The following is a 25963-nucleotide window of genomic DNA, read 5'->3' as shown; positions in this document are numbered from 1 at the left end:
CACTTCTGTCTCTAGGCTTGTTCCTCCTCTATATAAATAAAACTTTTGGACTAGATCTATAAGGAGGAGCCTTCCATCTTTAAGCCATGTGTTGGCGAACCTACGGCACATGTGCTGGAGCATGTGGGAAGGGGCTGCTCCCTTCCCCATCTCCATGTATGCCTGAGGACATTTCTCACATGACCCACCCCTTTGCCTAGCATCCCAGGGGGAGTGCTTACTCTCTCCCCTGTCTGAGGTAAGGTGGTGGAGGGGGTTCACATGCAATGTAAGGGTTACAGTTTGGGCACTCAGTCTCTAAAAGGTTTGCCACCACTGTCTAAGTCTAAGGCACTTAGGAGAAGTAAGGCAGGAGAGCAAGCATTTTCATAAGGGGGACATTTTCCTTTTGGTCTTATTCTCTCTCCCCCACCCCACCCCCCACCTTTGATCAAGAAGACTAACATAATCCCTGGGAGCTGTGGGCTACATTGCAGTCCTTTCCTGACTTTTCAAGTAACTTTTGGGGTTGCTGACATGACTTGGAGAGTCTTTTTCTAGAATAGCATCTCCCATGGCTGGTTCTTAATCACCAGGGGCAGTCCTGACGTCACAGGGTTCACAAGGTTCACCACTTGACTATTATGTTCCCCCCGATCTCACACCAGAGTGATGATGTCTACTTTTGGATCAGGAAAACAGTCATCTTTGTCATAAAAGTGACCTTCAGAATTCACCCTTCACGTCATAGTCTGGATGCCTGAAAGCCATCAGTCACACTTCTATGGGAATGTTTCATGGCTCACATACACCAAATTCCAAAAGGGTGGTTGTGGCCCAAGAATTCAATGCAAATTTTTGAATTGTTTTTGTCTTGATTTTCTACATCTCCCTGCCCCAGACATGGAAGAGAAATAAGATAAAGATAATATTTTTTCAAAGATAATAATTTCAAAGGTTATTTCAATGGTGCTCAAAGCAGTGGCTAATTCCAAGTTTCTAGTTAATCCTTTCAAATAAAAAAAATGAAAAGCCACACAAAGACAGGGACATTCAGGCTGAAAAATAAATCTAGTCACTACACGCGTTTCATTTTCTGAAGATACCTCCCAGGCACACTCTGGGGAATGGATATAGTTCCCTATGCCTAAATAGTTCTAGGATATAGAGATTTTTGATCTTCTCCATGAAGGTCTTTCCTGATCTCCACCATTTTCCTCATCCTCTCCTTCAAACTATCTGATATCTAATGACTTTGGAATATTTTTTTTTGTATTTATTCACCTTATATTTAATATGTATCTATTTAAAGATATGGTTATGGTCTCCTCTCTTATAATATAGGCTAGTGAGAGTAGAGATTGTTTTGTTCTTTATAGTTGTGTCTCCAGTTTCTACAGCAGGGCCTGGTTCACAGTAAGACCTTCTTGATGCTGTAACTATTTCCCTTCTTGCCCTATCAATTGAAAATACAGCTAGCTCTTTACAAATCTGATCATCTTAAAGAAACAGTGTGGCATGGTGATTAGAGGACTGGGCCTGGAATCAAGAAAACCTAGGCTTGAATCCCACCTCAAAGTCACTTAATATCTCTTATTCTGTTTCCTCATTTATAAAATGGGGATAATAATACCTTTGATCATTATCTCACAGGATCATTGTTGGAATCAGATAAAATAATACCTATAAATGCTTTGGAGGCCATAAAGCACCATGGGAACAATGGTTATTGTTTTCTTTGTTATTAGTACCACCAAACAACCAGATGGTTGATGGGATTCCATCACTTCCTATTTATCCCACATAAGGGTTAAATTAGTTTTGACAAAATAAGAGAGCAGCTTTTAATAACTTAAGTTTTAATGAGAATTTTATAGAGTTGTAAATTAATATTATCCCTTTAAGTCAGAGAAAAGAAAACTTCTAGCAGCTTTTAATAATTAACAATTAAGTTGAATTAAAATAGAAATAGTAAAAGAATATAGTAAAATAAATATAGTAAAGGCGAGAAATATAGGAAAGAGGTAGAGAAAGAAATTTCCTAATAGCTATACTAGTTATCCTATAACTGCCTATAACTGCTGTTAGAGAAAGTCCAGCTGATCAACCTTCAGCTCAGCTTATCAAGAATATATATATATATATACACACATACATGGTCTCCCCTCTTATATTATAGGCTAGTGAGAGTGAGGTTCATTGCTGGTGGTGTGGGTTGTGTCCCACCAATTAATCACCAACACACCACCAGCAACCAACCGCCTCCTAACCCCAAAAGGTCAAAAAGCCAAAAAGCCCCTCTCGGTCCTCATGATGGCTTTTTATAACCCCTCCTTACCTCACTTCCTGTCTCTCTGGTTCCTACTTCCTTTCACTGTGGGCTGGTATATCTTTATACATCTCTATGGTAAAAGGACCTCCAGGTCCCCAGTTAAATTAGAAGAAAGGAATTAAGAATTCTGTTTTTCACCCAGGACCAGAATTGTTTGGGAGGCGGGCTAACAAGAGTGGTGTTCACTTCCCTGGGTCACATGCTTTTTTCTCTTATTAGAGATTTCATGAGACATACGATTTTCTTGAGTTCAAACCAAAAGGCCCAAATCCTAAGGACTTTTGATTTTTCTCTTCAATATTGGGGGGAAAGTATGGACCAGTCAGGATCTGCATCATGTATTGTATGGAAAAAAGGTATCTAGTGTGATCATGAGAAAGAAGATGGTTCGGTCATTTCTAATTAGTGTAATTCAACTCACTCTTGGGAATTCAGGGATCCAAAACATGGATTTTTCTCTTTAAAAGATGGCAAATAATTAAAAACCCCAACAGAAATGCCTGTTTGTTCTTCCCATAAGAAACTATAATCATCTTGACGTAACATTATCCAGTTTGCTTGCCACAGTGATGATAGAAGATTGGGAGGTAGGAAGTAGTTGCTGTGTTCCATGTGGAACAATCTAGACACATGTGCAGAATAATCTCAACACACTGCAATGATAATATTAATAGTAATAGCTTGCATCTGAATAGCTCCTGTTGCAAGGTACTTTCCAGGTTATCTTATTTATAATTCTCTCATTTGATAATTATCATTTCTAGCTTTTATCTCATTCAATAACTAATTCAATAACTCAGATAACAAATCAGTAACCGCAGGATAGAAATATATGAGCATGATGACGCAGTATTTATAAGGAACAACCTAATTTAAGACTTCTCTCATTTCTTTGTAGTTCTCTGGCAAACAAAACAATTAGGGAAGCAGACTGAGTTCTAGATTTTGCCCAAACTTGAGAATGGCAAAGGAGTTTATGTATAATCCACGAAATACACAATTTATCCCAGAATAATCCGAAATCGTTAATATTATCAGACTATGTGATATTCTGGGGAGTTCTATCATTTTAGGTTTTTGTTATCCTGATTGTAAGAGGAATAGAATGAATACTGAACTCATCTGAATAACATGAAATTTAATTAATGCTCATTGATGTTTGGGGTTCACAAGAGGCAGCAGTTATTAAAAATAGTCATACTTCTTTCCCCCAGGTATGGCAAACAGGCCTCCAGTCGCCATTTTGGAGAAAGCATGGGGCCCATTTGGTTGGATGAAGTCAGCTGTTCAGGAAAGGAGACAGCTTTCCTTCAGTGCTCCAGAGGAAAGTGGGGAGAACACGACTGCAGTCACCAAGAAGATATTCACATCACTTGCCATCCGGACAATGATTTACACAAATTCTCTCTGAGTAAGCTAGCTCTCTTTCCTTCCGACCACCAGGGTTCCTTTTGTCTTGGACCTCAGCTAGTTGCTAGCTTCTTACTTTCAGCATCATGTCATTACTAGCTATGGTGACTCATGTGTCCATCAGAGGAGGGACTATCTATCCTGGCACCAGGCTTAACACCACTAAGAGAACTAGAGTGATTCACTTTTTAACAAAAATTAACTTTATTGTTTTCTAAATTATAAGCTTTTATTTTTTCTCTCCTCTCAATCAAAAGAAAAAGGAAAGAGAAAAAACCCTTGTAACAAATGTATATAGGCAATCAAAATATTTCCCCATACTGTCCATCTCCAAAAATGTGTCTCATTCTGCTTATTAGTCCATTACCTCCATCAGGAGGTGGCTAACATTCTTCATCATTGTCCCTCTGAAATCATGGCTGATCTCTGCATTGGTTAGATTCCTAAATCTTTCAAAATTGTTCATTTTGGGTGTTATAGTGGTATAAATTATTCTCCTGGTTCTGCTGACTTTTCTCTGCATCAGTTCATACAAACCTTCCCATCATTACTTCTTCTAGCACAATAATGTTCAATCACATTCATATGCCTGAATTTGTTCACCCTGCAATATTTTTAAAGACAAATTCTGTTGCAACAGATCAGAGGTCTTGGCCTTGGATAGAAGCCTTGGTGAGAATTGAGACACAACATTGAGATAAAGCCCTTGTAGTCTCAATCCATCAGTCAATCGACAAGCATTTAGTAAGGCCCACTTATAAGACACTAGGCACTCTCCTAAGAGCTGGGGGTACCAAGAAAACAGGGAGATCGCCTCTGACCTCAAAGGAGTTATTAAGGAAGAAAATAGGTACGTGTATAAGTCTAGACATTTTAACAAAAGAAATTGAAAATCATTTTAAGAAGGGAGGGGAAGGCATGACACCGAGATTGTGGATTTTCTCCAGAAATTTTGTGAAGTTGGCACAAAAGCAGGCAACTGAGTTACAAATGGTTATATCAAGAAGATATGATTCCTCGTGCATTTGTTTTCCTACTTAACAAGGGATCTATACCAGACAAAAGCCTGAAACTGCAAAATATGATCATCTAAAAATGAATTTCCAACATAATCATTTTGTCTGAGGATGAACTTCTTTTGTCTTACCTCCTGCAAGAAGTTATAAAATTTCAGAAAGTTTTAGTTTGAAATATTTATTTACTCAATACCTTTGTGACTGTAGTCACATATGAGGAAACAGAATAAAAAAGAATAGATGATTTTCCCAGGAGAGAGTGGCAATGGGAATAATAATTTAACAAATATTTAGCATCGTTCCTTCATATATGACCCTGTATGAGGTGCTGGGGATGAGACAAAAATAGGATTGCCCCTGCACACAAGGAATTTGACATTCCATGGGGAGATCCTCCGTGTCTACAGATTACAGAATGCGAGGGTTTGAGGAGAGAGTCAATGTTAATGACAGAGGATGGGGAAAGCTTCAGGGAGGAGCTGAGCTTTGGAGAAGGAGAAAGACTCTAAACTATGGGATAAGGAAGAATTGCATGTCAACCATGAGAAATCCAAAGGCCCAGAGAGTGGAGAAGATGTTTCAAGTCTGGGGAACAGTTAATATACACTGTAGCATACACAATGCTCTCTCTGATTACAGGAAGAGCTTATTAGACATTTATTGACTTGAATTGGTAATATGATGACCAAAGGAAAAAAAGAGTTGCCTGGGTAAGAAAAGAACAATTTCGTTTTGCAGGAGTGCTTGTTAGAGTGGAAGAACTCTTCTATTTTGCCTCCAGTTTTGACCCTCCTCCTTCTGGGGCTTATTTAAGGTTTCCCTATCCGGCTGATGGATGGAGAGAACAAGAAAGAAGGACGGGTGGAGATCTTTGTCAATGGGCAGTGGGGAACAATCTGTGACGATGGATGGACTGATAAAGATGCAGCTGTGGTGTGTCGGCAGCTCGGCTATAAGTAAGGGATTCTCTTGCTCACCTTCAGCTGTCTTCCCTTTTCTGTCTATGATGGAGGCCCGCTTCCTCACTTAAAATTCGGCTGTATCACCCAGGTGAAAAATATTGGTTGCTCACAAAGCTGCTAAATGTCTTTGGGTTTTTTTTCCACTGAATTAAATCCAGTTAGCGCCGAATATATTACCAGAGCCTGTGCTTCATGAACAAGACAGTGGCCACCTAGGCCATCCAGCCTCTGGACAACAATCCTGTCTTCAAAAACCTGAAGAGCTGTTCTCTAGTCGGTCTGCTCTACCCTCTCTCTCTTGCCCTCTTCTTAGCACAGCACTATGGAGACGGCTCTAGATAAGGCCTTTTTAACATGTTTTTGTGCCCTGGATGCCTTCAGCAGGTGGTCAAGCCTATGGATCTCTTCTTAGAATTGTGTTTTTAAATGCAGAAAATAAAAATGCATGCATTACAAAAGAAACTCATTATGTTGAAATAGCATAATCACAATATTCTTTTAAAAAAAGTCACAGGGGGCAGCTGGGTGGCTCAGTGGATTGAGAGCTAGAGATGGGAGGTCCTAGGTTCAAATCTGACCTCAGACACTTCCCAGCTGTGTGACCATGGGCAAGTCACTGAATCCCCATGACCTAGCCCTTACCACTCTTCTGCCTTGGAACAGAGTATTGATTCCAAGATGGAAGGTAAGGGTTAAAAAAAAAAGTCACAGACTCCAAGTTGAGAATTCTTGTTTAAGTGGTAGATGGAGGATCATGGAGCTGTAAGGCTTAGGGACACTGAAAGGAAACCTCCTTAGCCAGTGTCTAATGGCCTATTCTTTTAAGATGTGCTATTAAAGAATAATTTAAATTTTAATTAGAATTTAACTTAGTAATTGCTTACTGAACTTACATGACAGTGATTTTGGAATTCCCTCAAAAAGTTAAAGATCAAGAAAACAGAAGACCACGGCAACTTTGGAGGCAAGAGGCATAAATTAGAGGATACCTGAATAGTCTAGACTCCAATAGTGTTCACATCTACATATCTACCTATGTATTTGCCAAGCCAATCAATCAATAGGCACTATACCATGTGCTGGCACTAAAAAGACAAAAATCAAATAGCCCAACCTTAAAGAGATTATAGTCTATTGGGGAAAACTATATATATACATATTTTTTCTATATATATACTAAATAAATACTATATATATACTGTATAAAACTATATATATATATTTTTCTATATATATACTAAATAAATACTATATATATACTGTATAAAACTATATATATATACTAAATAAATACTATATATATACTGTATAAAACTATATATATATTTTCCTATATATACTAATACTATATATATATTGTATAAAACTATATATATATATTTCTATATATACTAAATAAATGCTATATATATACTGTATAAAACTACATATATATACTAAATAAATACTATATATATACTGTATAAAACTATATATATGTTTTCCTATATATACTAATACTATATATATATTGTATAAAACTATATATATATATTTCTATATATACTAAATAAATGCTATATATATACTGTATAAAACTACATATATATACTAAATAAATACTATATATATACTGTATAAAACTATATATATATTTTCCTATATATACTAATACTATATATATATTGTATAAAACTATATATATATATTTCTATATATACTAAATAAATGCTATATATATACTGTATAAAACTACATATATATACTAAATAAATACTATATATATACTGTATAAAACTATATATATGTTTTCCTATATATACTAATACTATATATATATTGTATAAAACTATATATATATTTTTCTATATATACTAAATAAATGCTATATATATACTGTATAAAACTATATATATATATATTTTTCTATATATATACTAAATAAATACTATATATATATACTGTATAAAACTATATATATATTTCTATATATATACTAATACTATATATATACTGTATAAAACTATATATATATTTTTCTATATATATACTAATACTATATATATACTGTATAAAACTATATATATATATTTTCTATATATATACTAATACTATATATATACTGTATAAAACTATATATATATTTTTTCTATATATATACTAATACTATATATATACTGTATAAAACTATATATATATTTTTTCCCCAATAGACTATAATCTCTTTAAGGTTGGGCTATTTGATTTTATATATATATGTACATATATATAAATACCTACAGAATAAGTAGAAAATATCAAGGTGGGGAGGGCGCTGTTTCGATGAAGAGTCATTTGTCAAGAGTTGGAGAGTCTCCGAGGACATGATGAAAGAGCTGGGAGGAGTGGGCCAGGGACCCAAGAGGGATGGAGATAAGGAAACAGGCAGTGGAGATCAGAGAAGAGACTTTTAGCCTAGGATTCAAGAAGCAGTGGGGATTGTAGAACCACAGGGGTGTAGACAGATCATACCTCTCCAGGAGCAAAGGTAATGATTTCAATTCCTGAGAAATAGGTGGACAGTGGAATCAGGAGGTAGGGTGTTTGCACCTGCAGTGAGTGTATTCTCAACCCACAACACAGTGCCTGACCCATAGTAAGAATGTAATAAATGCCTCTTGACCCATGACTGACCGACAGAGAAGACGCCCAGTTCTGGTGCTGTGGACCGTTAAGGCAGGGGTTGGCGAAGTTCTGGAACCAGGTGGGTTCTAGAGGGGTGAAACATTTTTGAGGTACTCACAATCAGCCTCCTCAGTTTTGCCCCAGGACTCTGCTCAAGTTGCAGAAAGTGGGTAAGGATTCTGAAATCAGAACCTGAACTTCTCCACTCAATCTTTGAATAAGAAGGGGATCCAGGGCCATCTGGTCCGCCTTGCCTGAACAAGAATCCCCTCTACCATGTCTTGGAAAAGTGGTCATCCAGTCTTTGCTAGATGGTCTTTTGTGACTTGTCACTACCTCCCAAGGCAGCCCAGGACACTCCTGAGCAGCTCTAATGTTGGAAAGAAAAACTTTCTGTCAAACTAAAATCTGCCTCTACAACTTGCATCTGTTGCTCCTAATTCTGGCTTCTAAGGCCAAGTAAAACAAAATTAATCCCCTTTCCACATAATAACCCTTCAAATACTTGAAGACAGCTGTCATGTCCAGACTAAAGCTCCTCAGTTCTTTCAACTGATCTTGATCCGGCATAGTCTCCACTCCTCTCATCATCCTAGTCATCCTTCTCTGGACGTGTTTTTAGCTCATCTATAGTGCCCACTTTCCTGCTCTGTCCTGCTTGGGCAAAGCTGAAGACAACTACCAAGGGAGAAAAAAATCCCAGAATTAGATATGTTTATATAATCAAATTCTATCCAACATTCAATGGATGATTAATTCCAATAGTCCATAAACTATTTGCAAAGCTAGGAAAAGATGAGATCTTACCAAATTTCTTCTACTGTACAAATATAGTCTTGATACTTAAACCAAGAAGCATCAGAGCAGAGAAAGAAAACTATAGGCCAATATCCCTACATCAATGCAAATATTTTAAGGTAACCATTTCCAGGGTGGAAGATAAAGAGAAAACAGACACTTGCCTTTATCTTAACTGACAGTTTAACTAACATATTTGCTCAACCTGGAAAAAGGTATCACCAAATACAGTATGTGAGAATTCACATTTGATCTCAAGGCCTGATGAAAAATATATTTATTTTATTTATTAATTTTTTTTAAACCCTTACCTTCCATTTTGGAGTCAATACTGTGTATTGGCTCCCAGGCAGAAGAGTGGTAAGGGCTAGGCGATGGGGGTCAAGTGACTTGCCCAGGGTCACACAGCTGGGAAGTGTCTGAGGCCAGATTTGAACCTGGGACCTCCCATCTCTAGGTCTGGCTCTCAATCCACTGAGCTACCCAGCTGCCCCCCCCCCAATGAAAAATAGATTTTGTTCTGATGTCAGGCTTTAAATCTAGCTTCTCTAACTCCAGGCCACATGTTCCTTCCATTGTACTGCTCCTGTCAAAGCTTGTGTTCCATCATCATAGCCTCTGACGTTGGGGAATCTCGTCATCCTACAAGATCTCATCAATCTTGGCCCCCACATTTCATCACCCCTCTCCCCCAATCAGATTGAAGAGTGGAGCCATGAACTGCATTTAGGAAGGGAGAGGAGAAAGCAAATCATCTCTATTTCTCACTTGACTGATTTCTGATTTCATGGAACTTTTCCATTATGCCCTTGTACCAGGGACCTCCCCCACACTACCTCTTTCTAGTTTTCTCTTTTCTCTTCTCCCATTAGATTGTTAACTCCTCAAGGGCAGGGTTTCCTTTTTTCTTCATATTCGTATCCCTAGCCCATAGTAGGTGCTCAATAAATGTTCATTAACTGACTGACTAAAGGAAAAGTTTAGAGGGTATATCATTTTTGATGGCCCAATGGACTTTCCTTTTCCCACACACCCCCTTTCATTCAATATTTTATGATTTAACATTGATATTAAATATATTTAAGTTTTGACTTCTTTGGCAAAAAAGGAAATTGTAGTCTCAAACAAGAAAAAGGGCTACTATCATGGTTGTGCCACTCTGGCTTCAGACTTATTAAAAAGGGTTGTTTGGCTTTAATCTAGATTTGTGATACCATTTTTGTAGGGAATTCCCTTTGTGGAAAGTTTCTACATGAATACAGATCAGTGACTCATTTGTATCTCATAGACAAGAGAGTTAGGAACTTTGTCTAGGGCCCTTTAGCCACTCTGTGTGATGGGTAAAAACTGACCTTTCCATCAGAGATCTTCCAGAAAAATCAATGATTTTAATTTCTCACTGACTGAAATCATGAAGAAGGTTAATTCAGAAGATGATGAATTAATGTTGAATAAAGAAAGGAAATTAGTTGTGATTCATGAATTAGGACTGGTTCTAGAGGCCTAATGGATTTCTCCAATAAGGCTGCATGATATTTTGAGATTCAAGAGAAGCTGACCATGCCACTGCTATTATTTGCAGGGGCTCTTCTAGAGCAAGAACCATGGCTTACTTTGGGGAAGGAAAAGGGCCAATCCATGCCGACAATGTGAAGTGCACCGGAGGGGAGAGGAACCTTGCAGATTGCATCAAACAAGACATTGGAAAGCACAACTGTCGCCATAGTGAAGATGCGGGCGTCATCTGTGACTATTTTGTCAAAAAAGCATCAAGGAACAGTCATAAAGGTGAGTGTCCTTCCTGAAATCATGGCATGGGTTTACAACCTGGACCAATGATTTCATGGCAACAGGAGCTTCCAGGTGGGCCCCAGTGCCCCTCGGGACCTTGACCACTCTTGGCCTTTTTGGGTTGGGTAGAGCACTCATGCAGCCAACGTGTCAAGGACAGGTCTGACTATCAGAAGGTCCCAAAGTAGAGTTGTAGTGTAGAGATCAAGAGGCAGCAGAAAGACCAATGGCGACCATTTGTGGCAAAGTGCTAATCTCCTGAGAGATGAAAGGAACCAAACCAGACTGAAATCTCACTGGGAAATGTTTAACAAAATTAATAAAAAACAATTCAACATAAAAAAATGTCCATTTGGGGTTTTCTAAGTCTGGCGTGTGGCTCATGGGAATCCTTTTCAACTTGAGTTTGCTCCCTAGCTGCCCTCTGAGGCTCTTTTGCACCAGTGGTGTCAAAGTAGGTAGAGCATCATGTCTGGAGTAGGAAGGACTTGGATTCAAATATGGCTTCAGTACCTTCCTAGCTGGGAGACATTGGGTAAGTCACAACTCCAATTGCTTAGATCCTCCCACTCTTCTGTCTTAGAATGGATACTAACCCTACTATCCATTCTAAGACAAAAGGTAAGGGTTTAAAAAATTGAAAAATAAAAGACAACCTCAGCAACGTATAACTGGTGTTGCAGTAGAGAGCACTGGGCCTAGAGTCAAGAAGACCCAAACTCAAATCTGGCTTTAGACACTTATGTGTGACCCTGAGCAAGTCATTTAACCTCTGCCTCCTCAGTTTACTCATCTGTAAATTGGGGATAATAATAACACCTTACTCCTGGGGTTTGTGTGAGGATCAAATGAAATCATATTTGTAGAGCACTTTCAAAACCTTAAAATGATATGTAAATAAATGCTAATTCGTGTTATTATTAATATTGTTGTTGGAAAAAGGTCTGCTCATTGAGTAAGTTTCATTTTCTCATTACTGATCTTCCCATTTATATTGTTGTGGCCATTATGAATGATGAATTCTGCTTTTGTTGTTATTGTTTAGTCAAAGATATTAGCATGGTTTGCTGTCTCCTTCTCTGGCTCATTTTAGAGATCAGGAAACTGAGGCAAATAGGGCTAAGTGACTTGTTCAGGATCACACAGCTAGCAAGTATCTGAGATTAGATTTGAGCTCAGGTCTTTTTTCCCCTTTAAAACCTTTACCTTCTAGATGCTATCCACATCCAGAGAAAGAACTGTGGGAGTAGAAACACAGAAGAGAAACAACTGCTTGATCACATGGTTCCATGGGGACATGATTGGGGATGTAGACTCTAAATGATCACCCTGGTGCAAATATTAATAATATGTAAATAGGCCCTGATCAAAGACACATGCAAAATCCAGTGGAATTGTGTATTGGCTATGGAAGGGGGATGGGAAGAGGGGAGGGAAAGAACATGAATCTTGTAACCATGGAAAAAATTTCTTAATTAATCAATTAAATAAAAAATTTAAATTTAAAAATTAAAAAAATAAACCCTTGCCTTTTGCCTTAGAATCAACAGTGTATATTGGTTCTAAGGCAGAAGAGCAGTAAGGGCTAAGCCATCAGGGTTAAGTGACGTACCCAGGGTCACACAGCTAGGAAGTGTCTGAGGCCAGATTTGAACCTAGGACCTCCTGCCTCCAGGCCTGGCTCTCCATCCACTGAGCCACCCAGCTGCCCCCTGAACTCAGGTCTTCTTGACTCCAGCCTGGTGTTCTATCCACTGTGCCACCTAGCTCCTCATCTGTATCAGCTCATACGAATCGTCTCATGTTCCTCTGCCTTCATCATCTTCATCACTTCTTATAGCACAATAATATTCTATTCCATTGCGGACCACATTTTTTCACTATTCCCCCTTTGGTGGGCATCTCCTTTGTTTGCAGGTCTTTGCTGTCCCCAGAAGGCTGCTCTGCTATTTGGGTGCAGTTAGAGCCTGCCTGCCTTGCATCCTTGGCTGCTTTGCGGGATCTGCCTCGCAGCAGGCTCTGTGGCCACCCCAGAGCCTCCTCCCTCTGCATCTGCTTCTGGTTTTCTAGATGCCGCTCTTGTTCTGCTGACCTCATTCGCATTACTTCATGCAAGTCTTCCTGCATTTCTCCGTGTCCTTCAGATTGCCCATTTTCCTGGCACAGACTCCTTCACAGAGCAAAGACCGGCTTCTCATGAGGATGAATGATGTCCGACTTGACTCTTAACGTATCTCTTAATGGCTCTCTGTTAGATAAATAAATGTCCAGGCCGACGCTGAAGGGCCTCCCCAGTCTGGCTCCAGCCTTAGTTCACATTCCTTTGCTTCGTGTTCTTTCTGGCTCAGCCACACTGACCTTGGCCTCCTATCTGTTGAGTGTCCATTCGCACGGACTGTGCCCCGTGCCTGGTGTGCCTTCCTTCCCTTAAAGCTGGCCTCTGGTCCTCCATCCCTCCTCGGATGCAGTGTGCTAGCTTCTCTGTGGCACCACAGGCTGGTTTTGGCACTGCGCTCCATGTCTCTGTTGGGGCCGACCACGTCTGGAGAAGAATGTGTTCCGAGGCCCTCCTTCAGCGCCCTTGGAGAGATAATGCCACATCTGGTGGATCCCCCAAGATGCCTTCCGTACCTTTGGATTTAGCTTCCTCTGCAGAAATCTTATTCCAGGTTCAAGTGAGGAACCTCCTAAGAAGGATGCCAGAGGCACCATCAGTGATAATGAATAGGAACATTATCATTATCTTCCTCTGTTTTGAGGTCAGAGCTGAAAACTTGAACACCATACTAAGAAGGTTTCTCTTAGACTTCCATAACTCGAGAGTCAGAGGTCCTGAGTTCAAGTCTTATTCCTAATGCCAACTGTCTATATGACCTTGAACAAGTAACTTGGTTATTTTATAGATGAGGAAATAGAGGCCCAGGAAGGCTATTTCCTGATGTAGAATTCCATCATGTGGGCACTTCCTCCACTGGTGTAGATCATCACTCATCCTTTTGTACCTTCTCATCCTGGGTGATCTTTGTTATCCTCCTACACACCTTCCTCTCTTAGCAGTGACGCTATGTCCAATCTGCCTGAAAACTTTGAGTTCCTCCCAGGGCCTCCATTTTGGGGAGAGGCCCAGGTTGGCCAACCTTCCTTCCTCTTCTAGCTCTGCTTCTGACTCTTCAGACTGTGTGGGGCATTGCTCCCTGGGCTCCACTCTTCAGCTCCATTTTCTATGTTGTTCTCCCTTATAGAATGTAAGCTCCCCAGACACACACACTTAGCCCAGCACTTAACAGAGTCAGTCCTTCCTAAATGCCTGTTGCCTCACTCCACTTCCTTTAGAACATTCTATCTCACCACAAGACTTGGTGCCTAGGTAAGAGGTGGACAGACTTGGCAAGGCCAGCCCTGGGGATCTCATCCCCACTCAGTGCCTCTATGAGCTAGTCCCAAATATCATTCGAAGCCTCTCTTCTCTTTAGCCTCTCCATGTCTCCTAGACCTTTCCTGCTGCCTACAGACAAGCTCAGCTATCTCCAGCTTTAAAAAAAGCCTTTACTTGCCTCTATCTTTCCCTCATTTTCCTCCCCTTTTACTGTCACATAGCCAGAAGAGTCCTTATCCCAGTCTTATGCCCTGCTCCCCTCTCAACTACTTGCAATTTAGCTTTGACTCAGTGACTTGACTGAAATGGCTCTTGCTGAGGTCACCAACAAGCCATGAACTTGTCCTCGTCCTTCTTGACCACTGAAGCTTCCCTTCTTCCTAGACATTCTCCCTTGTTTGTTTCTGATCCTTACTTTCCATCTTAGAATTGATACTGAATATTGGTTCTAAGGCTAACGAGAGGTAAGGGCTAGGCAATTGGGATTAAGTGACTTGCCCAGAGCCACACAGCCAAGAAGTGTGTGAGGCCAGATTTGAACCAGGAGCTCCCATCTGTATTCTCCCTTAGTTTTTGTAACACTATTCTTTCCTTCTCCTCGGCTCATTCATCCTTAATTTCCTTTACTGGGAATTCCTTCCCCTAAGCATGGCTTACCCCCAGGGCTCTGGTCATGCATCATAGGCGCAGAGATGGAGAGTGGGAGCGGACCGCTCCCCCCCACTCTTGGCTGTGGAAGCAAGCTTTGAGCCAGGCAGGAGAATTTACTCATGTGGTCTTATTTTTGTTAGATAATTAGGTAATAATTAGATAATTCGGTTTTATACTTCTATTTCTTTTTTATTCTTTCTAATTAAGTGATTATTAGTAAACTTTATAAATTAATACTTGGAGTTATTGATATTGATTTAAATCTTACATACATATAAGATACACATACATACCCACAGAACAAATTGGAGGTACTCTTGAAGGGGAGGCCCTAGCACCAAATGAGGAGAGGGAGCCTGGGAAAGGCCACTTCCAGAAGGAAGGATTTAAACCAAGTCATAAAGCTGTATTATAGGTTGAATTGGTTGGAACTTTGGAGGTTCCATAATCCAACTGTTTCATTTTGAAGTTGAGGAAACTGAGGTCTAGAAAAGTCCTACAGGCAGAAACCAAGGTCCCATAGGTAGGATGTGGCAGTGCTGAGCTTTGAAGTCAAGGCATAAGATCATAGGATTATTGATTTGGAGTCATAAAAGACCTTGGATGTCAATTTGCCCTAATATCTCATTTTCTAAATGGGAAACTGAGGCATGGTGAAGTGAAGAAACTTTCCTTAGGTCACACAAGTAATAACTGTCATTTCTATGGTGCTTTACATGTTACCCTATTTGATAACAAGTTAGTAAGTGACAGAGTCAGAGTTCAAACCTGACTTGGCTGATTCCAAACCAGGACTGTTTCTCCTCCAACACACTGACCTCACTCCTTTGCAGAGAGCTGCCAGGCCTATCCATCTAGTCCTGGTTTCTCTTGGGAACTCCAATCCCACATCCCATCTGCTTGCTGGATTTTTCCAGCTGTGCCTGGAACCCAACATGTCCAAAATTGAACTCATCATCTTGCCTAACTTAAAACTGCCCTTCCCCTGACCTTCACTTCTTCTTGAGGGCCACCCAGTCCTGGCTGTCACGAGCCATCCATGAGTCCCACACACATCCATCCGTGGTCAAATCCTGTGGATTCTCTCTGAGGTCGACTTTGGTTCTTTTCTTGACCTTCTTGAAGTTTGAATCCTATTGCAGGCCCACACCACTGCTCCCCCAATTGCTTTTCCTGACTCAATTGTGTCTCCCACTTCCTGAATCCCACTTCCCAACCACTGCCAAATAACTCCCCCTAAGGCACAAACCTGACCATACCAGTTTCCTGCCTTTAAACCTTCACTAGAACACTATTGTCTTAAAGATAAAATACCAATTTCTCACTCTGACATTTAAGGCCTTCTCCAGGTTAACTCTAACCTATCTTTCTAGACTGGTTTTCAGTTACCTCCCTACATAAATTATAGATTTCAGTCAAACAGGACAGCTTAACTATTCCCCACATTAATTGTTCCATCTATCCCTGAGGTCTGGAATAGTGGAAATTGTACAGGGTCCAGAGACTGACCACCCACGTTCCTATCTCACCTCGAGCACTGACTGCTGGTATGACCTTGGATAGCTTACCCATGGGCTTCATCTTCCTCATCTGTATATTGGGGATATTAGACTCAAGAGCCTCTACAGTCCCTTCCAGCTCAAAATTGGCAGATCCTGAAATCCTATTTAAGTGAATGTCCTCCCTCATGCCTGGAATGTAGACTTTCCTCATCTCTGACTCTCAGAGTCCTGAAAAGGTTCTGGTCAAGCAAGTGTTGAGTCACCTGAAGCCTTCACTGATCCTTCCCACTTGCTAGGGGTCCCTCTTTCCCCCAATAACTTTGCATTTATCTTTAAGGCAATAGTGTTCTAGTGAAGGTTTAAAGGCAGGAATTCTTGCTTTGGTGACTCATCATCAAGTCAATCTTCCTTGAGGCCATTTACACAACTCTGTAGCATTATATCACCCTTTCTCTCTTCCCTGATTTCTCTTTCCTCCTTCCACCAATCCAACTGACCACCTTGTTCCTTTCTTCCGCTATGCTTTCAACGAAAACAGAAAACTGTTGCTTCCTGCCAGTTTCTGTTTCCTCCTGCCCTCAGTCTTCCTTTGTAACAAATACATAGAGTCAAGCAACACAAGTCCAAACACTGGACACATCTGAAAATAGATCCATCACTCTGTCCTTCTAGTTCATCACTTCTTTGCCAGAAGGTATGAAATAATCAGTCTTCTAGAACCATCATTAGCCATCGCATTGGTCAGAGTTCTTGAGACTTTCCAAGTTATCTTCCTTTTAGATTTTGAGGGTTATGACATAAAAAATTCCTTTCATTGTGCTCATTTCATGGCCACATCAATTCATACAGCCTGAGAAGAGAGTCAGTGAACGTGGTTTGAGAAGAGAAAAAGAAGGAAGATAAGGAAAAAACTTTGTTGGGAGAACTGTTGATACTATTTCATCACAATATGAGTTAAAGAGAATTCTGTCTGGGTACAAACTATTAAGAAAGACAGTTTGAGAAAATCTGGAGAAAACAGAAAGAAGAAGAAATCTTCTTTCCTGAAGGAACCGTCTTAAAAATTCTTTTCATCCTCTTCACGAGATAAAAGTTAAGACAAAAGTTTGTTATTCAGAATGGATTCAATGTTAGGATCCTATTTCCAGAAGTAATGAGTAATCAGCAGTTAGCAGTAATAGTTTGAGATGACTGGCTTTACCCTTTCTGATAGTTAAAAACGAAATAAATTTTTCTTCTCTGTTATATTTGATTATATTATTAATATGTTATATGGCCAGCAACTTGAATATTTGGAGAGTTGTATAGAACTTATGGAAAATGAAATTTCTTCAGTTTCTTAAATGTAATTAATTATTCATTTAGTAAATTATAAATAATTGGTAATGCAATTCAGTTAGTAAATTGGGACTGAGGACTTCATTGATAAATGATAGAAGTGGAATCAAACAATAAATGAAGAAATATCTAAACATCATCCTCTTATTACTCTTGAATGATGAAAATTAAAATGAATATGTGTAACAAGCCAAGAAGCAGGTTGATGAGAGACCAAATATGGTCGACTCCGGTGTGTTACAGTGATGTTGATGGATCTGAGTTCATTGGTTATAGTTTAGTGACTTCTAGTGTTTGAATCCACTTTATTTTCTAGATTGTTTGGACCAATTTATAGCCAGTTGTGCATAAATTTCCGATTATTTTCTACCCTCCCTTTCACGCCTTTAAGGTCTCAAGAACAGTCCGTCTCAAGTTGTATCATTCCCGTGAAACCTTTCTTGGCTGTTCCTTCTCTCATTGGCCTTTTCCCCCTTGAGCCACTATAACCTTAGGGTTTCAAACCACACAGCTGAGCATTGAATTATCTACTATGTTTTCATATTCTTCAGTAGTTTCATGCTAGTTTTATTTGTGCCAACTAGATCATAAGCTCCTTGAAGTCAAGAAGCATGTCTCATGCCAAATCTCTATCTCAATGTCCATTACAGAAGAAGTGATTAATAAAAATACTTTAATGATGTGTTGATAATAAATAGGCTCATAGATATTAGAGCTAGGAGGACCTTGCAGATATTTTGGTCCAACCCTCTTATTTTACAGAGAAGGAAACTAAAACCCAAAAGAGGAAAAATCTTGTCTAATTTCTCATTTTGTGCAACATGGTGATGGTTTCAACCTGAGTTCTCAACCCTGGTGATCCATACTTGGGGGAGCAGTAAGGTATCGTGGACTGACTAACTGGATGACCTTGGGGAACTCACTTCCCTGTCCCAGGGCTCAGTTTCATCACCAGCTGAATGAATGGAAACTCTTTAAAGGCAAGAGAGGTCTTGCTTTTGTATTTTGGCATTATCACTTGTTTCCCTAGCACTAGAATAATCCTCATTCCACACCATCACAAAGGAGCCAAGCTCTAGTAGGCATCTGGAAGAGCCCTTCAATAAAAACAGTTATGTTTAACTTGTATTTCATATACGCCTGATAGAATGTAAGATCCTTTAAGGCAGGGATTTTTTTGTCCTTGTTCTTTGTATCCCTATTGCCTAAAATAGCACCTGGGACATAGTAGATGATTAATAAATATTTCTTGATTGGTTATCGTATCAACTGTTTACTCGCAAAATATTCTGAAGTGCTTTAGAGTCTCTTTCAATACTTTGTAATCTTGGTTTAAGCCTTCCTCTTCACTAAATTAATTTGCTAAGCAGATGTTTTCTTTACGCATAAGGAAAAAGAAATTTCCTTTTTGATCTGGTCTCTCCCAGGTTTGTGTTTTGTTTCTCTCGGCTGCCTTCCAAAAATACTTTATTTCTAAAAATACTAGTTCTAAACTAGTCCTCTTAAGATTGGTAGAATGGAAAGAGCCTCAGAGAGAGTGAGATGACCTGGGTTAGACACTTCTTCTGCCACTTACTAATTTACAGTGGCTTAGACAGATCCCCTAGCTTCACTGGGCCTCCTCTATCCAGTGAGGTAGTTGGATAAAATGGGCTTGCAGTCCTTTACAACTCTAACTTTCTGTGGTAAATTTTATACACACATATATACAAATGTACAAACATGTTTATATGTACACATGCACATGCACTGTGCTTTTGGCTCTCTACATGAGAATGATCAGTCTCCAAGAACCACAGGACCACGGATCTAGAGCTAAAGAGGATGTCAATGACCATCTTACTTAAACCCCCTCATTTTACAGATGAGGAAACTGAAGCTCAGGGAAGTTAAAGGAGTAGCCTAAATCACAGAGGCAGTAGGCATCAGAGGAGGTATTTGAACCCTGGACCTCTGACCACAAAGCCAGTGGTCAGATAGACCTCTGTCCATCATCCAGGAAAGGGAAAGTGTTGTTAGAGAAAGGATAGCCAATGCATATTGACTGGGGGTTTAGGGAGGTGGTGGAGAAGGCTAGGAGCCTCACAAAGCACCTTGGCTGACTTAGAAAAACATAGGTTCCTTAGTTGAGTTAAAGGAATCACTTTTTAAAAGGAAAGACACGTCTAGTTTGTGGTTTCAAATTGGTGGGAACATGCATGTCCCTGGTTTGTGAAGCACTCTAGCAGAAATATGAGAGTTTAATGAATGGCCTATTTCTACTCTAGATTCCCTTTCATCTGTTTGTGGTCTGAGGTTACTCCACCGAAGGCAGAAGAGGATCATTGGTGGGAAAAACTCTTTACGGTAAAATGATACTCTACAGAGGAATTGTCTTGAGGGACCAATTTATAAAAATTCCTCATAGAATTACCCTCATCTCTCCATTTAGAAAACACAATGGCTAAGGTAGAAATAAAATCTAAGTTAAACATAAAGAAAGCAGCCATGATAGCATTGATGGTTGATGAACTGTATAGATCTCCATTGGAGAGTGGCTCTCCAGGGCCAGCTAATTTTTCCCTCCTACTAGAAAGGTTTTGGGTGTGACTGGGCATTAGGCTTTGTCTGTCATCCCAGGATCAACCCCACTAACTTTGGCAAAACCAATATCTATCTTGATCTCAAGGTGAGCCTGTGTTTGACCATGGGTATTCTTGATGAACATCTAGGAAGTCATAGAATGATATATCAAGGACTTGGAGGAACCTCAAAGACCATTCCTCATTTTGCAGATGTGGAAATCAAGACTCAGGAAGGGGAATGATTTGCCCAAGGTTACAGAAGGAAGTTTTGAACCCAGATCCTCTGATGCCAATCAGTGTTCTTTCTTCCTCCCCCCCCCCCCCAATTGTGCTTTCCTTTAGGATAGGGAGAGAAGTTGTGATCTGAATCAGTGAAAAAAATAGCCACTCCTATTAAAGCATGGATTTCCTACTAGAGTGTCAAGGTATATACAGTAACCACTTATGTTTCTCTAGTTCATGAAAGTGTACAATGTGTTTTTCTCCCCATAGTCCTCCGAGGCATTTAGTGCAGACATTATTATCCCTGTTCTATAGATCAGAGAATAGCGACCCAGAGAGGGAAAGTGATTGAGTGGTGGGGATTGGCATTCAGCTTCCCGATTAGAGGTGCAGGAAGTTGGTTTTCCCCTCCAGCATTGTCCCACTTTCTGCAAATATCCTCCAATTTATGAAATGGGGATGTAGGACAGCAACAAGCTAACTTAGCTGAAGCGTTACCTCTGCATGGACTCAGTTACCATAGAACAGAGCTGTTTCCCCACTGTGTGGTCGGGGACAGGCTCCTTCATTTCTCATGTGCTCAGTCCACTCTCCTTTCCTCCAGACCTCAAAGGGCTGCCATGAGGAAAATCCTTTGTAAAGCAGAAACATCCACAGAAGTGGAAGCCATTCTACTGGGGGGTGGGGGTCTGGGTCTGGGTTCGGCTTCCTCACAACGGGAGATGCCCATCTTCTGCTTGGATTGCTTACTCAGGCTCTGGGGTGAGGGACTCAGAGTAGGGAAAGGGCAACTTTAGAGAATATTATGAAACCTGAGAGAGGATTAAGTGTGTTTTCAAGTGGGCTGGAGGAAGCCTGTAAGCAGATCTCAGGGGCTGCTGATGGGTGACATTCTCAGGTTGGCAGCATCAAGAGGATTAAGTAGTGTTCCAACCCCCATGCTCCAACCTATGGGGGCCAGACACCTCTGAGACGTGGCAGTCACTTGACTCTTGGCCCTGGTCCTGAGAGAATCTTCCCCGGCTCTCCTGCCCCCTCCCTACTCCCTGTATTATTTGGTAAGTTACCCCAACCCAGACACGCTTGGCATCTCTTCTCCTCAGGGGTGGCTGGCCCTGGCAGGTTGCCCTTCGGCTGAAGCTGTCCCATGGAGACCGCAGACTCCTTTGCGGGGCCACGCTCATCAGCAGCTGCTGGGTGCTTACTGCTGCTCATTGTTTCAAGAGGTGAGTGGCCTGTTATATGACTAATAAACTACTAATGCCGAGAGGAATGAGGGATGTTCTTAACAATGACTACAAAGACCTAACTGGACATATACCTCAAAGAAGCCAGACTCTGAGTAATTGGAGTAATCAGTTTTGGTCCCAGATAACAGATTAGGAAACCGTTGCTCTTGGCATGGTGGTGGGGACAGCAGGGCTGCCTGGTATCTCCACTTTTCTGTCTGACAAAGGATCATCTGTTTCTGGGGGAGGGGAAGGTTACTACTAACCGGAGGAATCAATAAAGCACATTTCAAACCATAATGCTGAAGAGTAATTTATGTTTTCATATTTACAAGGCACTTTTCAAGCGTCTGCCGAGCAATATAACAACCCTGACAAGCAGATTGTGCAGGCATTATCTCCATTTTACAAGAGGCAGCTGAGGTTTGCAGAGGATCAGTGACCTACCCATGGTCACAGCGATCAAGGGCTGGAGGCAGGATCTGAGGCTCTGCCTACATGGCTCCAGCTCCGGCTCTCTTCCCACAGTCTGGATTCCCCGTTTCTCCAGTCATTCCCCATTCTCCAGAGTGCCAGGCACTTGGTCAGGCTCTAGTTATAGGCCTTTGGATCTGTTGTCATGGTGACAGGTAGAGGGCAGCTGGATAAGGAGGTGAAGAGAGGGCAGAGGAGCCTGCAGAGGCTAATGTTTAACCTAGCCAGGGCTGAGGTCTACTGTGAAGTGAGAATGAATTGTCTGTGTAAGGAATGAGCAAGAGGGAGTACTCGGAGAAGTGTCCTCTCCAAACAGGGATGGAAAGCACCTAATGAGAGCCAGCCTGGTCCCCTGTGGATCTGATCAGGGCTCTAAGGAAAAAATGGAGGACAAAAATAAACTGCCCGCACGGATGCCAAGCTCTTACCATAGAGAGGAGCGGGTGCACCAATGGAGAAAGAATCCTGTAAGAGAAATGCAGAAATTCACATCCAAGATGAGATCCAATAAGATATGCCACCCCACATAGCTATCTATAGGGAAATAAACTATCTCTGGATAATAAAATTAATGAGAGATCCTAATTCAAGAAATCTTCTTAAAGGGTAGGTCTGGCCACATCACCTCCCCACCCCTCACCCAGTAAACTCCATTGGCTCCCTATCACTTCCAGGATAAAATACAAGATTCTGTTTGGCTTTGAAAGTTCTTCCTAACCTTCTGGCCCCTTCCAACTTTGCAGTCTTCCACTTTTCTCCCCTCATATATTCAGATCCAGTGACAGCATCCTCCTCTATCTCCCAACTCCATGAACCAGCAACTTCACAGGTCATCTCTCAAACTGGGATTTTCTCTCTCGGCATTTTTGCATCCCGGCATCCCTGGCTTTCTTCAAATCTTAGCTAAAATCCCACTTCTTTTGCACAAAGCTTTTCCCAATTGCCTTCCATTCAAGGGTCTTCTCTTTAAAAGAACTTCCAGGGCATTCTGTATCTCAGTAGTTTGGGTATGGTTGTTTATGTCACATTAGACGGTGAACTCAGTGAGAGCAGGGAGTTTTTGCCTTTGTTTCCCTAGCTCTCTGCATGGGACCTGGCACACAGAAGACACTTAACAATGCTTATTGATCTGACTTGAAGCAAAGTCAGCCTTATAGTTCCATTACTAAGCCTTGATAAAGAAGGACTTACGACTAGAATGTCTATAGAGTGAACATCACATTTTATAAAGGCATGGGTGGAGAAGATAGAGCAAGAGGTTTTCCTCGGGGCTTTGCATATCCAGAAGATAGATTCATATGAGGAATTCCAGGAATCTGGAGAGAACACAATGGAATACATTTGGGTGAGGATCAATGAAGGGAGATAGAGATGATTTTGCTCTGGGACTTTGCTACAGACCACTTGGATGGGAGGAGCAAATAAACAAGGGATTCTGGAGGCAGATCACAAACCTGGCGCAAGAGGGATGATATCTGAGTTATGGAGACCTCAGTTCTCCCAACAGCTGCAAGAACTCTCTCTCTGCTCAAAGCCAAGCAACAGATCAACTTTTAATTTGCCCTAATAACAAAATTCTTAAAGATGGAGGAAGCAACAAGGGAAACTACTTGTTTGAACTTGAGGATACAAAATGGAGCTGGTGACTGAAGTAGAAAGAATGGACGTGTTAGAGGGAAATGACCCACCCTCCCCTGATTCTCTTGGGATAAAGAAGGAGAGGAAAGCCAGAGTCCAAGATGTTGACCCTACAAGTGGGGAGAGTAGATTTCAAGAAGCTCAAGGTTAGAAGAGAAGACCCCATTGCAGAAAAATTTGACCAGAGGATTCAGTCTGAGAGGGTTGAGCCAGTCAAGAACAAAATGTGACATTGATAAACAATAAAACCAAGGGAATAAAATCAATTATGAATATACTATTTTTAAAATGTATAGTGTCAGAGATGTTGAAGCCTAGGTAAGATCAGGAAAGCTAAGCATAACAAAGACACATTATCATAAACTATACTGGAGGAGAATCTAAGATATTAGAATCACAGCTTGGAGTGGAGATGATAACCAGTGACCAAGAGTATACAACAGTATTCAATTCCTTTTTCCTTCATTTTCCTCTGCCAACAAAATAAATTGTAGACAGAAAAAATCCCAAAACAATGTAAGTTGAAACCCAACTGCCTTTAGTGAGTTTAAGTCTCAAAGGCCATTCAAACTATATTCCAGGTTACTAAGGGAACTGACAGATGTGATCTTCCTTCCTTCTTTTCTTTCTTAATTTTACCTTCTGCCTTAGAATCTATACTGTATTGGTCCCAAGGCAAAAGAGTGGTAAGGGGGTAGGCAATGGGGGTTAAATGACTTGCCCAGGGTCACACAGCTGGGAAGCGTCTGAGGACAGATCTGAACCTAGGACCTCCTGTCTCTAGGCCTAGCTCTCAATCCACTGAGCCACCCAGCTGCCTCTGTAGATGTGATTTCTGAGCAATCACTATCAGTGATCTCGAGATTGTGGAGAACAATGGGACTGAGAAAGGACAAATTTCTCAATTTTCAAAAAAAAAGGGAAGAGTCTGGAGTCTACCAAACTAGAGATCTGTGGACTTTGTTTTTCTTTCAGAAACTACAAACTAATCTTTCAGAAAAATGTTAGATTATTACATTATCAAAAACCAAGAACATGTTAAAGAATTGTTACCAGTGAACTATGTTGGATTATTAAAGGGCATAATTCATATACATTTAGAAAGGGAAATGGCATAGATACAAGCGTTGCTTCATCTAGAAAAGATCAAGCCAGACTAAGTTCCTTTTCATTTTTTGGTCAGTTATCAGGAGAATTCTATGGATAGAGTTTACTGAGATTTTAGCAAAGCATCTGAAAAAATTTTCTTCTGACGTGATTGTGGAAAGGATGGAGGTTTGACAACATGGCCAAGTGGATTCAGACACAGCACAATGACCAGACTCAAGGAACAGCTGGGTTGATGTTATCCTAGAAATAAGTCTCTCTAGTAGAGTGCTTCAGGCAGCTTTCCTTGGTGGGGTATTGTTTAAGATTTTTGTTGATTACTTCGATGAAGAAACACATGACTTGCCTGTGAAATTTGCAGGAGGCACAAGCTTGGGAAAGATTGTCAATATGATGCAAGAGAATGTTAGAATCCAAACTATCTTGCTAGGCTAGAATGATGTGCCGATTTAAAAATTATAAGCTTAATCATGGATTGATATTTGTTCATTAACCAATTCCTGGCATATCCTATAACACCAATAAAGCATTCGCCATTTCATTGACTGCCAAAGCAGATCATTGGATCCAGGATCTGAAGGGGCCTTGGAGCAGCTCACTCATTTAACAAGTGAGAAAAAGCTGAGACCCAGAAAAGGGAAGGGGATCCAAGTTGAGCTGCCCTTGCTCTGTACCATGTACCAAGGCAGACACCGGTGTGCGCATTTTTGTCATTGGATCTGTGAGCTTCTATGGCAAATGTTCTGGTCTCCAAAATTAGTGAGCTGGAACACATAGCTGGATGGGTACACCATACAGATGGGTAGCCTGCTGGCCAAGCCTTTGGTAACCAAGTGTCATCTAAATGCCGTCACTGAAGGGGAGCTCTAATCAAGTGCGGGAAACACTGTTCCTTCCTAACAATAGCCATGTTTAGCTTAGAATCTCTCTC

General features: G+C 40.6%; 1 protein-coding gene across 2 annotated transcripts in view; it reads left to right on the top strand.

Moving 5' to 3' along the window:
- The window catches only part of PRSS12 (serine protease 12), an 81566-nt gene that overhangs the window by 40464 nt on the left and 15139 nt on the right, over positions 1-25963 (top strand). For both annotated transcript variants that reach the window (XM_007495554.2, XM_001371881.4), the window contains exons 7-11: positions 3526-3722; positions 5552-5693; positions 10723-10928; positions 20066-20144; positions 21688-21810. In XM_007495554.2, the coding sequence (XP_007495616.2) occupies positions 3526-3722; positions 5552-5693; positions 10723-10928; positions 20066-20144; positions 21688-21810 (747 nt within the window). The remainder of the gene's footprint in view (positions 1-3525; positions 3723-5551; positions 5694-10722; positions 10929-20065; positions 20145-21687; positions 21811-25963) is intronic.

Source organism: Monodelphis domestica, chromosome 6 (genome assembly GCF_027887165.1).
Source record: "Monodelphis domestica isolate mMonDom1 chromosome 6, mMonDom1.pri, whole genome shotgun sequence".
Taxonomy (NCBI): Eukaryota; Metazoa; Chordata; class Mammalia; order Didelphimorphia; family Didelphidae; genus Monodelphis; species Monodelphis domestica.
The sequence above is the reverse complement of the archived record's forward strand: the minus strand, read 5'-3'. Positions and strand labels throughout refer to the sequence as shown.